General features: G+C 42.8%; 1 protein-coding gene across 1 annotated transcript; it reads left to right on the forward strand.

Annotated features, from left to right (window-relative positions):
• Positions 1-4,573: 4,573 nt before the first annotated feature.
• LOC120794366 (carbohydrate sulfotransferase 1-like) lies at positions 4,574-5,894 on the forward strand. The gene has a single exon (XM_040135394.1). It carries the CDS (start codon positions 4,574-4,576, stop codon positions 5,858-5,860), a length of 1,287 nt encoding a protein of 428 aa, XP_039991328.1. The 3' UTR covers positions 5,861-5,894.
• Positions 5,895-14,034: the final 8,140 nt, after the last annotated feature.

Consider the following 14,034-nt stretch of genomic DNA (forward strand, 5'->3'; position numbering starts at 1 on the left):
GGTTTTCATTTAACCAAGGTTCAGTTAAAAACATAAAATTAAGTTATTTTTGATAATAAAATAATCATTTAATATTGACTCGCCAGCTAGAGACCTGATATTAATAAAGCTAAGTGTAGTGTACTAAAGGCATTGTCTGACATTGTCTGTAGCTGGCGCACAACTGGAGTCAAATTAGATAAAGTAGCTGTGCGCTTTGAGTACACTTTGTCGATCCTGCTATGATGTGTTTGACCATGCCACCGGCTGTTTAGGATCACCGGTATGTTTAAGGAAGCAGCACGGGGTCCATCTCATCTCTGGTAGACACCTGAGTGATGATGTCTGTAGTTATTGCTGTTTAACAGTTTGTCAATTTGACTGGGCTTCAGTGTGGTGGATGGGGATAGGGGGGTCATCCCTGGTTGGGGCAGACACATCCTCTGAATGTCTAGGGTGATGTGGAGCAGAGGTTCAGGCGAGGGGGGAGAGATACAGGCTGTCTGGCTGTGTGTCCTATAATACGCACTTATCCATACATTATTTTCTGAGTACGGCATCCCGAGGGGCAAGACGTAGGTTGGCACTGAGTAGTCTGGATCCAGTGATGTTTGGATGAAACCCATCAGGTTTAAAGCAGTCTTTAGATTCCCAAAAGGCATTGAAATTGTCAATAAACTTTATCCCATGGGCAAGGCACGCCAATGTCAGCCATGTATTCAGGCCAAGGAGTCTGCTAAATGATTCGATTCCTTACCCCAGAGTTGGAATGGTGCCAGAAATGAACACATATCGACAGTCGCTCAGTTTCTCCAGTAGCAGGGAAAAGTCTTTTTTCAGAATCTCAGAGCCAGTTTTCCTTCGCCGAATGCCAAAATACCCGGCGTGGCTAATAATCCTCATATTACTTGGATGTGTCCAGAGGATAACTGGCAACAAGCCCCGTTAGCTCCCTGACAGATGTCTCAGCCAGAGTTAGATTTTCAGCTTTTGCTATTCTTGCATACTTGTTTACAGAGTCCCCAATCAGAATAGTGTCTGGCTCATCAAGTGTGGAGTTAGCAATGGTTCTACTGGCCCTCAGCCTAGCACTGGTTTTGGGTTTTTTTTGGGGGCTATATCTTGGGTTTTGGCTAGCCTGAGTGCTAACAGTTTATCAGGTTCCTTCTGCTCAACATACTTAGTATTGTCACGAGTTTCATTCAGAGTCAGTGGCTCATACCTGTTTTGCAATGAGGGTTCAGGTGGTGGAATGAGCATCGATTCTCTCTTATTGATTTCTTGCTGGGATTTGCCTCTGCTGCGGACGAGTTGATGCTTTCGGTCTAGCACCGACGCTGTGCCAGTAAGAAGTGTCATTAGGGAAAGCTGGTTTGGGAGCCTTCACAGCAAAACAGGTCTTTACTGCAGCACAATCGGAAGAGGCATCTCAAGAGGATAGACACCGCCCAGAGAGAGTTTTCACAACCTGGAACCCAAAATTTGCTCTCAATGGCTCACTATATAGATGAAATAGTAATAAAATGATTTATTATCCATTAATAAAGCCATTAATTTTAACTCATAGGTCATTTAGAAAATGGTACCCAAGTAAGTAATTTTGCACAGGGGTGGCATGGGTAATCCCCAATACAACTGTTACCTTGCCTAAAAACTGCTAACAGATTAAAAACACATGCACATGATTGCCTTACCATTGTCCATCACCTGATTGTCTTCAGGGGCGTTGAGGTAGGCTGTATTATCAAAATGTGCTTACTTTTCAGACCTGCTGCCTCTGAGACCCTGCACCCTCGTATCATCCTCATTACTGGCCCACCCACCCCTCTATCACGGACACAGGGCTCCGCAGAGTCACAGAGCCCGAGGCGGTATGTTGATGTGAGGGCTTCATGTTACAGTCAGAGGAGAAACTGACTGCCATAGAGTCCCTCGAACCGGCAGGCCTGCTCTTTTCTAAGTAGGATCAGACAGGTAAGTGAGCAACAATAACCTGAAGGGAGTTCTGTAGCTATTTTCATTCATCAAAGAAATCATAGTAGTTCAAATCAAAGTAGTAGTTTCATGCAAAACAATCGAACATTTGCAAACAATTCAATTTGAAAAATGCTGAAGGAATCACTGAAATCACTGCCACATGGGTTGGATGAAAAGAGCTGGTGTGTGTGTTGGGGTGGGGTGGGGTGGGGGGGGGGGGGTCCTGAGTGTGTGATGTGGCAGGCAAGAGTTGAGGGTGTGTGTATGTGTGTGTGAGAGTGAGAGAGGGAGAGAAGGAGAGAGAAAGGGAGAGAGAGGCAGGTGGAAAGGGGGAGGGGTCTGGGGTGGTCCAGACAGTCGGTCCTTGTGTACCTCACACACTCTGAGCCTCTGCGCATCATTTAAGAGAAGCCCGGCTGTCGCTCTCGCCGGCCAGTCTCCCTGCCTGGCTGCCGAACAATAACACAGCCGCCTCAGCCTTACTCCACCACTTTTTCCCCCCACCCGACCGTTTAACTTAAGCCGACTCGAGGCCACCGTTCTATGGAAAATACGGGTCTGCCAGGCGCATTTTATTCTCCCCTACCCGAGAAGAAGCGCACGGCGGAGAACGTCTGAGGACTAAAGGAAACCAGCCGTGATCCATGGACGTACGGCGCATCATTAGAATACTACAACTACCAACAAGGTATAACGGGAACAAGTGAGAAATTGTTCCATAGGCCTCTTGTTACCGTAGCTTTTTCAAATTGAAGGATTTATTCAGGCTTTATTTGATGTAGGGGTGTTTTGAACACTTGCGGCTGGGTGGGATGCGTTCATTTGTTCTGTGCGGTCTTATCGCAGCCTCAGTGAGGATGTCTGCATCGCGGAAAATCTCTCGCCAGGGAGCCGAACCTGTTCCCGCTGCAGAGTAGTCGGCTCTCTCTCTGTCAAAAATGTCTATGGAGGGAAGGCGCTGGTGCGCTGTGGAGGCAGAAGTCGCCCCTGTCGCTATCGGTAGCCACAAAAGTCAGTATTTCGTCTTGTTTTAAAGGCAAACCATACACATTGTCAGCTCCTCCACGCAAACAGGGGGCTGGAGTCCCTCTTTGCGGTGGGGGACAAGAGATTTTCATCTTGCTTTTATGGAACAGTTCTTTTCTTTTCTTTTTTTTTTTTATTCTCATTTGGTGGTTTTTAAAGTAGCCTACCCCGCACACTGTTCTCTGGAGTCAAAAGAGACACCCTGATGCATCATTTCTTTTCTGGACCTCACAAGTCTCTTGCGTGGCTTCTGAAGTGATGATGGTGAGCCTTTATTTTCCTTTCACCATAAAAAGCTGCCCCGAACCAAGGCCCCAGTTTATGATACTGCAGTAATGTTGTAAAAATTCAAATCCTGGATGGGAAGGATTTTTCTATGTAATTACCTAATTCTTCACTTGCAGCATCATTTCCCCTTGACGTGACATTGGCTTTGAAGCTTCAAACTACTGTTTACCTTTCTGCGCTGGCTAATACTTTTTTTTTTTTTTTCCTTCATGAGCAAGTGAAAGACAGCACAATGCTTAGACTCTCCAATCAGGCCAAGCAGGGTCCTTGATTTAGATGTAGACGGAGATGGAGGAGGAAGAGCCAGGGTAAATATGGGGCGGACTGCAGTTAACTCTAGTAGTATAGTGTACTTGGTGAAATACTCTGTGTCCCTAGTAATGATTATATGGTAACTTTTGGTGCATTTTGAACTCATTAAGGTCATAAAGTTACAAACATAACCAGAAAATGTTTAATATTCAGATAAAACTTATTTTAAAAAATTGTTACAAACAAGACAGTGTGTCTTGCCATCATTGGATACTGTATAAAGCCTGTTTTATGCTTCCGCTCAGCCGTGGTCTGGGCTTTCAGACTGCTGTACAGGTTTTGTCAGTCACTGTCAGTTGACTGGAGAGCGACCAAAAGTTTGGGGCTAAGAACTCTCGTCTTTATCTGTTTCAATTTTCAGAAATTAGGCTGTAGCACCGGAAGGAGAAACGAGACAGATTGAGTCTCTTGTACGTGGCTTTGGATAAAAGCGTCTGCCGAATGAGCAAATGCAAATGAATGATTAAGTTACATGATTCTGTCTCATGGCTACAGCTTTCTTTATTAAGAACTGCTCAGGTTTTTTTTTAATTTTTATTCAATTACAGTTGATCATCGATCCTGCCTTCAACATAAGTACCAAAGTGAATGAAAATTTGGCCTTTTGGCGCGACAATCATAAATAAAATATTGCCTTCATAGCGCTTATAATCAACCTGCTGATGACTCATCCTCATCACAATATGAGTTGTCCCACTGTTATTTCATTTATTCAAATGAGATTTTATTGTAATGTTCTCCTTTCTCCACCGCACTCGTGTCACCGCAGTGTCAAACAAGTAATATCAATTGTCACTTAAGGGCAGTAAGTGATCTACCCTGTAATATTTGTGTGGGCAAAAACATGTGGAAATACATTCACAGAAGTGTAAGACCCCAAAACTAATGAAATAACAAATACAATCATTTCTGAGCATAAAGAGACTAAAACATTTTTGTTCACAGGGAGGACCTGGCATGGACCGCTGTGTCTAAATGAAGTGGTTCAGCCATGCAATGTTCCTGGAAGGCAGTGATTCTGCTGGCCTTGGCCTCCATTGCCATCCAGTACACGGCCATCCGAACACTCACCTCCAAGCCTTTCCAGCTGTGTCCGCTTCCCAGCCCCCAGAACTGTGGTCTGGGGGGCCAAGAGACAGAACCTCCCTTTGAGCGGGGAGCAGCAGGCGGTGGAAGCTGCGATGACTACCCTTACTTTTCCATCAATGCCACGCGTAAAACGCATATCCTGGTCCTGGCCACCACCCGTAGTGGTTCCTCCTTTGTTGGCCAGCTGCTCAACCAGCACCAGGAGGTATTCTACCTGTTTGAACCTCTTTATCATGTTCAGACCACACTGATTCCGCGTCTGTCGCACAGCCGCAATGCTGCAGACCGGCGTGTCATGCTGGGTGCCAGTCGAGACCTACTGCGTAGCCTGTACGGTTGCGACCTCTATTTCCTGGAGAGCTATATCAAACCGACGCCCACAAACCACACCACCGATAAACTGTTTCGTCGTGGTGCCAGCCGCGCGTTGTGCCAGCAGCCTGTGTGTGATGCCTTTGGTCCTGCTGATGTTAATGTGGAGGAAGGGGACTGCGTTAAGAAATGCGCGGCTCTAAACATGACCCTAGCAACAGAGGCATGCCGCGAGAAGCGGCACGTGGCAATCAAAATTGTTCGCGTGCCGGAGATTGGAGATCTACGGGCTTTGGTGGAAGACCCACGGCTGAATATTAAAGTAATTCAACTCGTCAGAGACCCGCGTGGTATCCTGTCATCACGGATTGAGACATTCAGGGATACATATCGTCTTTGGCGTATTTGGAGGGCCACAGGGAGAAGGCCCTATAATCTAGACTTGAGTCAGCTTACAGTTGTCTGTGAAGACTTTCTCAGTTCTGTTTCAACTGGTCTCAGCCATCCCTTTTGGCTGAAAGGGAAATACATGTTGGTTCGCTATGAGGATTTGGCTAGAAATCCGCTTCTCAAGACAAAAGAGATCTATGACTATCTGGGGCTGCCTATGGATAAAAACGTGGAAGACTGGATACACGCAAACACTCGGGGCAGCAACGAGCCCTCGGCAAAACACAAGTTTGGTACAGTGAGGGATTCAGCAGCTAATGCGGAGAGTTGGCGTTTGAAACTGTCTTTTGACATGGTAGAGTACACACAGACTGTGTGTCAAAAAGTACTTCACCAGCTGGGATACAAAGCTGTGAAATCAGTAGAGGAACTGAAAAATATGTCCCTCTCACTGGTACAAGACAAAACTTTTGTACCTTTTTTGTAAGAAAGATAGTTCTCTAATGACTATTTTTGATATATTTATAATTGTTGCCTTATAATTTCCTTAGTTTATTGGTTTTGTTTCTGTAATTTTGTTTCTTCAAATTTGCACTAAACTTTAACGATTTTGAATGCACCAAGGGAACTATGGATGATTCCCCAATGTTACCGAACAGCACACTTAAAAAACACAAAGTATTCAAACAAGCTAGTTTACAAAATGTCTCGTTCTTTGATTTTCCATCCATATATCCAGGACAAAGCACTGTCTTCATCATTTTCTTGTACGCAACCTGTTTTTTTCAACAAAAGTAAAATGTTGCCCTTCAGGAACATGGGATGGGAGTTGGGAGGGGTTTGGTAAGGAGACATGTTTTTTTTGTTTGTTTGTTTTTTTAGACCTGTGATGGCAAATTTGGACTGTACAAGCCCTACTGTGCAATAAATAGTGAATGTCTGTCGCAGTCAACCTTTACCACTATGGCATTTCTATCCATGTGGGAAGAGAAGAGGTACTTCTGACAGATGCCGCACTTGCAAAGGATAATTGCAGACAATTAATAGGCTCTCAAGTTAAAGGGACGGAATCCCACTGGAGGTCACGAGCGTATCATCAGAGGATTTACAACCATCTGTGGTAGACACACACACACAAATGAGATGTAATGCTGAAATCTTCATTACTGTTGGTGTTTAGGAAATAAAAATCATATTTTTCAAGATGATCACAGCCTTAATAACACGGATGTAGACATTATCCAAGTAGACACTGAAGCAATCAGATGATCTGTATTTGTCAGTCTTATTTATTGCTATATTTATTTTTTAATTTGTAGAATCCTTTTTTTTTCTAAATCATTCAGTGTGAAATTATGGCACTGCCATCCACTGATAGTAAGAAATGAACCCATCAACGAAAGAGTGAACGATTCCTCGTTTTTAAGTCATCTGATAAGGAAGGTGTGAAAACGGAAAAACATCCCACATCAAACATGGCGCATGCATTCTCTCCCAAGCAAAATAATGCAGCCCTTTTGACACTTTATGTTAGATCTGTGTTTATCTTCCACATGAAAGATTCATAACTGAGGACTGTATGTCTTTGTAGAACTGGTTGCGCTGCAGATTTTTCCGGGATGTGTGAATAGCTTATACTGTACAACACCACCACATTCACAAACTGATAACATATAAAGAGTATTAAAGTAATGACTGTACATAATCTGGGACAAATCCCCTGATCTTCATAGTAGCATTTGGCATGCTGTTTTAACCAGGCAATGTTACAGCGTAGAAGGTGGAGGCTGAAACACAGTACACCACAGTCATGTAAAGTGATGTGTCTTTGTTGTCCCACTCCTTTGAATAACTCTGAACACACTGGACAGTTTCCAAAGTATTGAACATCATGTCATTTCTTTTTTATTTTACCGAACAGTAACAGGCTTTTGGTTTTGTGATCCAGTATACGTAACATTTCTGAACTCAAGCACAAATAAAAGTGAAATAATTGCCAGAACTATTTGCTGTAAGATTAACCATATTATAAGCTGTTTGATATTGATGGACTCTTGGATCATTATTGGTACACAGATAAACGTGGATTTGAGACCCCCAACTGGAACAAACCAGCAGAAAGTAGTGTTCTGGTAAACAAACATTTATATGTGATGGCATATTGACCAGTTTGTGCAGTGGCTAGTTTGGCCACTTGTCTTCCCAGTTAGTGTGCAGAATGCCGTGATCCTTTCATGCTTTGCACTGTATTTCTAAAATCTCTCTCCGCTACTATAGCCGCTTAAATTGAATGCTGGTTTGCGTTATGTGCGCACAAAAACACAGCTGCGGCAATAAAATGCAGAGTAAACATCTTTTACAGTGATATTGGTAAACTTAATTTAATAATTTAATAAGATGAACGTGTTGCATTTAAGATTTGATTCATATGCCACGGACAAAACAAGGCAGGTTATCCAGGGGCAGATTTAATTATTGTTTCTCCTTTATTAACGAAAATGTCCATTTCAAGGAATAAACACATAATTACCTTTCACGAAATGATAATATACAACACAAAAAAATAATTCTGGATATTAAGATCCTCCATCATACCATAAGACTAGAGGTTTTAAAATGAATTCAGTAAAAGTGTAACATCGCTCTAGATCTAATAAACGTACAGGTACAAACTGAGGAAAAATCATACTAGTGTCAGTCCTCGATACTGATAAAATGTCAACTTTTTTCTTTTTTTTTTACCTTTTGGTTTTTGTTTAGCCTTTCATGAGCCTGACTCTGAATTCTGATTTCCATGATACCGAACTGTGCAGTCGAATAACACGGGGCAAGACGCCCACTGATTTCCATGCAGTGACCACTTGTTTACCCATAAGATATAAACCCTGTGAGTGGAGCATCACACACCCTGGCTCATCAGTATTGGTGACTGGATGTCCATTGAGATGCAGAGCACAAACCTTTGATCCTCCTCTGTGCCGAGGCTAGAGGCAAACTCTCTCCCTCTATCTTGCGCTACTTCTCCCTCTCTCTCGCTCTGTTTTTGCTTTCTCCATCATCCACCTCTCTCTTTTCTACGGGGATCTCAGGGGATTGTTCCTTTGCTTCAGTGCTCACTCTCTGTTTTTCACTTTACCTCGGAATCTTCCTGATGTGCTTGGCATACTTGTAAATTTTAAAAACGGAAATCGGCTGCAAAGCTGGGCTTGTGTACATGCGTATGATTTCTTTTGGCAATTAAAAAAAGGAGTAGTTTGGAATTTATGGAAATAAGCTTACTTTGCTTTGTGTCGGAGAGTTAGATGAGAAGACCGATGCCACTCGCACGTCTGTACGTTAAATACCAAGCTACAACTAGCAGCTGGCTAGTTCAGCTCAGCACAAAGACTTGAAACGGGGGAAACAGCTCGCCTGACTCTGTCTATATAATATGCCAGGCCGTTTCTTGGCTACCTCCCCCCCCTCTCTTTTGCTACTTTTGGCTCATCAGTTCCTGGCTGTGGCTTCATATTTACTCTACATACATGAGAGTGGTATCAATCTTTTCATCTAACTCCCCGCCAGGAACTGAAGTGGTTTTGATTTTTTTTTTCTTAAAAATGCCAAACCATTCCTTTAACATGAAAACTGAACATGATCATAGAACAAGCTGTTGTGTGACAGTCAGTCTTTAACCTGACCATAGCGCTAATTAATGTCTTTACGGGCTTGAATGGATTCAAGAATGCCCTGGCAACACCAGTCTCTGAAAAGTAAAGTTGGAGTCATTTACGTCTCCTTTACTTATTGTTGAACAATGAGAACTCACATCAGTGGACAGTTTGTCAATAGTCCTGCAGCGGAGAGATATTCTAGCTGAATGTGCACACTCCTGAACTGAAACTCTCAGTTAAACTCAAATGTGGCTCCTTGCTAGTCTAATGCGTCCAGCATGTTTGACAGTTTGCTAGTAACGGCACACTTCCTCCACATGCCTGACCCCCGCACACAGTTTGCACCCTGCTTCCCATGCGCCGGTGCGTCTCTGGGCTCTCGCCGAGTTCCTCGTGTTGTGTATTGTGTCCCAGGGCTGAACATATGGTTCACAAGCCCCTGGAAGAAAGTACAGCAAATCCCTCTCTCACCGTGTATCCCTCTCTCTTTTTCTTCTCATCCCCTTCATAATGTGACCTTAATAGTCTGACCCTGTGTGACTGCATGACAGAGCAGAAGATATTTGCCTCTTTGTGCCCACTGTTTACTGATCTGAGCTGACAGATCCTGTCCTGGTAGGTAAAACTACTTGTTAGTGAGCAGAGACTGCTGAAAGAGAATATTCTTGAAGAGTCTGCAGTCATAAAGTGATAATTCTAACAAAAAGGAAGTCTGTGATGAAAACCTGCTGTTAGAACTTCTGATGTCTTGCTTTTATCTTTGTTTGCGTGAGCGAGTCTGTGAGTGTAACCGTTTCTGTTCTGATGCTTAGTGGCATATAGTCTAGTTACTGAAGTGAACAAATCCTGTGAGTTACGGCACTGAAACACGTCAGTGTCACCGTCGCCGAAGTGAACAGTGGATAAGCAGTGGATAAGTCCGGACGAGCGTGTATCGTCTTTGGCCCCTCCACAGGTCACCTGTGTGGATGATTTTGGCCCGCGGTCAACTCTGCACCTGGAGCAGCCTGGATGATTCAATTAGTGGCGCTCAGGTGACCGCTGACCATCTTTCCAGCACGGAGCTGCGAATGAGAGTTGAGCGGTGCAATCAAAACTATTCATGTGAAAATCATGAGATGGTTTGGTTCCCCCCTTTTTTTTTTTCTGCACAGTTTGTCCAAGTTGTTATTCGATTGCTGGTAAAGTGGCAGTGGGGGGGGGGGGGGTCGAGCTTCGAGCTGGGCTTCGCCAGGAGCAATGTAAGCGGCTTAATTGAAGCTGTCAGCAGGTCCGCATCGGAGAGGTGTAGCAACCAGGTCATTACGGAGTTAAGATATCCAGAGCACCGTGATAGGTTTGATGGGCAGAGCAGCTTTGAAATGAAATTTTAAAAAACTGAAAATATTGTCAGTAATGTGCAAACTGAAACACTTACCCATCGGGGTAATACAATTTTGTGGTTGGATTGAATTAAAATATTTGTACATTAGCTCATTTTAAAAAACACACACACACAAGTTTAGTTGGCATCTGTCATTGCATAGTTACTGGATACATTTAATGTTGCACGAAGCATGCTCCCGAAACATTTCTGAGCCTGAAAATGAAAATGAATCATCCTAACTTGTAATATGATCATTGAATAAATTATTTCATAAATTTTTCATATTAACCCTATTTTTCACACTCAACCTTTAATATATTAAAGCATTAAATCTTAGTGTGTATGAACTTATTTTTAAACCACAAAGGGGAAAAAATCTGGAAATAGTCTGTTCCTTAAGCTATCGGAGCTGCAGCTGCAAGCATAGGTTACCCTCTCTTGCTCTCTCAACCACATGTACGCACACATTCGCACTGAGGAGCCATTGAGGGTTATTCACCCCCATGGAAATCTTGGTATAGGTGAGGGAGAGGGTGTATGTGCGAGTGTGTATACGATATGCGCACGCAGCATTGGTTGGGCCAGTCGGTGCGGCTTACGTCACCGCGGTCAGCTGTGGCTCTCTCGCTTTGCTGCCAATGCTCAAATTCTCCCCTCGGCTGGACAGAAAGGCTGAAATGAGATTAGCACACACGCACACAAGCAAACAAACATGAGCAGTCATGAGCTAAAAATGAGCTTCTCAGCGCTCTGGGAATTGGGGGGAAAACATGGAAACACCGTGTGACATTTCTGATTCACAAATATAAAAGACTGGCAGATATGTGCTCTGGATAACGTGCGCGATATTACCATCACAGCGTGACAGAGGCGAAACCTGGGTGGCGTGGTATGTGTATGTTTCTGACCAAGGACATAAATCCTCATCAAACTCTCGACAACCAAGCGCACGCTTGTTTTCTCAGGACACCGAGTCTGTAAATCAGAGCTCTGAGGGTGCAGTGATGGAGGGGTGAATGAAGGCAGTGATGTAGGTGTAAAAAATGTGATTTCCTGCAGATTAGTTATGTAATGGAAGTCCTCCATGTGGTCTATTTTTCTTTTTAAACATAGCATTTTTTCCCCCCTCATCTACAATGGGAAAGGAGCAACAGAGTGTTTGCCTCGTCTTTGCATCCACGCTTTTGCCAGGCATCAGTTCCTCTCAAAGGGGGGGTGGGGGGGGCGTCCCCTGACACGTCTGGAATTCAGACCAGCAACATATGTTCTTTTCTACTACGTCACAGCTGGCGAAAAAGGCCGGCACAAATAGCGTCCACTTTGTGTGTCTGATTTGCATTTAACATGCACTGTACACAGGGCTTCATTTGATTTAGACCGATATTTTACTCATCAGCAACCTCTGGGGCCTTGAGGCTTTTTCCAGATTACAACACCTGATATAAGAAAAGAAATGATAACATCACATCCTATTATAAGCTTCGTCAACAAGCAATGCCATGATGCGAGTCCATATAATTTGCTTATTAGCAACATTTAAAAAAAAAAAAAAGAAGAAAATCTCTTTAGTCATTTAGGATTTTTGACTTATTGTATGTGACAACATTTTAGCATTTTGAATGACACAAAAATATGGTATTTTCAGTTTAATTATGCATAACAATTTATTTTTTTAACAAATATCTATACTGGTTCCCATTTCATCTTACTAATTTGATATTTATCAAATTATGAGCCATCTTCCTCAACAGTGTTACAAACCAAGGTCTTTGCCAAGTGAAATGGTGTAAAAAGATTAATATTTGTAGATGGATAACACCCTTTTCGTGGAGAATGGTGTTATGTTTTCTTCCCACAACCCTAGTTTACAAAATCCAGGGAGCTCCTAAACACACTTTCCTGTCCATTAATTTTAGAACCCCTCATTAATTTGCTCTCATGGCGAAATCTACAGCATAGCTGAAATGTCTGTTAAATAGCCAAAGGGAAATCAAGGAGCTCACAGTGGTTATTATTTCATGAAAACCTTAGTGAGATTATCTGTTAAAACCTGGACAAAAGTAGTCGTTCTCAAGGCTGACTAGATTTATGGATAAGAAACAGTGCAAATATCATGGAATTGGTTACATTGAGTCTCATTCTAATGTACCGATGCTTATCCGTCCATTGTTTTCATTTGCCTTTAAATCACAGATTTTGTCTAGTGAACATCATAAGTGTCGAGAATTGACACAGGTCTTGAAACCTAAGTGACAAAATAGGTTGTCGGTGCAACCTAAAAAACAACCAGCGTGGCACATGTTGCATGTTTTGTTTATCTGGCATCCCAACACCGCACCAAACAATTTTGTTCGTTGGTCCATCATTTCTGCCAGTTTTGATAACGTGCCCACTAAAATAATTGCTGAGATTTGGAAACGTGAAGGCATGGCAACAAATGAGTCCACCAGGTCGAGAGTCAGATAGTAGGACAGTAAACCAGAATTTGACTAACCTAGGAATTTGTGAAAAAAGGTCTTTGATTTTCTGTTCCTAGATGCCAGCAATAAACTCGAGTGTAATTCTTTTACTACTGAGAAATAATAACTGGAATTTCCATTTACGGTTACATACTTTGTACATCGGTATCTGAGACAAATGCAGACTTTTACAGAGCAGCCACTCTCCTAAAATTTGATTATAATGCATCAAAAGACCCAAAAATGTCAAAATTCTAGTTGAATTATTACTTAAAGAACTTCCACCTACAGGAGGTACAGCTATTAAATCAAATAACCAAGCTTTTAAAAAATGGGATTATTCAGGCTAGAAAACATCCTCTACTCTAATAAACACCACCAGCAGCGTGTACTGTTGACACCAGGTAGAGAAGATCCCTGCATTTGTGTTATTTGCACTTTGTTTGCCACCTGCCTCTTGTAGAAGGGAGGCATTTCCCCCCCCCCACTCTTCAGGTATCCAATTTCGATGATCATAAAGCGGCGATCACATTATCTTGTTTTAAGCTCCCCACTTACCCTCAAAAGCAGCGTGCGCTGTGACACATTGCGTCGGACAATTTTGTGATGACACAGAACATTTCCAATTTGCTGCTAAAGTACACCCAGTAGGGAAACCGGTGCCCTTGTGCAGTAGGTGCAGATTTGCGCTGAGCAAAATATATGCCACTTTAAATAAACCGAAGGGAGCAGATGATTTTAAAGCTCGAGAGGAAGCAACACATCTGCTTAACATATGTTTATCTAGTCCTGGGAGAACTGTTGGGCGTAGGAAATGGTACGATCGTATTAGACGGCGAGTCAAACGGAAAATGCCTTATGGTACGTACAGTGCATTCAGAAAGTATTCACACCCCTTCAGTGTTTTTTCCCCACATTGTTATATTGCAGCCTTATGCTAAAATAAAAAAATATTTTATTATTTCCCTCATCAATCTACACTAGATACCCCACGACAACAAAGTTAACAGAGTTTTAAAAGGACACTTCCAGAAGGACGACCGATTTTAAGCATCCCGTCTGGTGTCCTCCAGACATGACACTTAGAACTGAGGCCTAACAGTGCAGTCTTGGTTTCATCAGGCCAGAGAATCTTGTCTCTCACAGTCTGAGAATCCATTAGTTGCCTCGATGCAATCATTCA

This window comes from Xiphias gladius, chromosome 1 (assembly GCF_016859285.1).
Source record: "Xiphias gladius isolate SHS-SW01 ecotype Sanya breed wild chromosome 1, ASM1685928v1, whole genome shotgun sequence".
Classification (NCBI taxonomy): Eukaryota; Metazoa; Chordata; class Actinopteri; order Istiophoriformes; family Xiphiidae; genus Xiphias; species Xiphias gladius.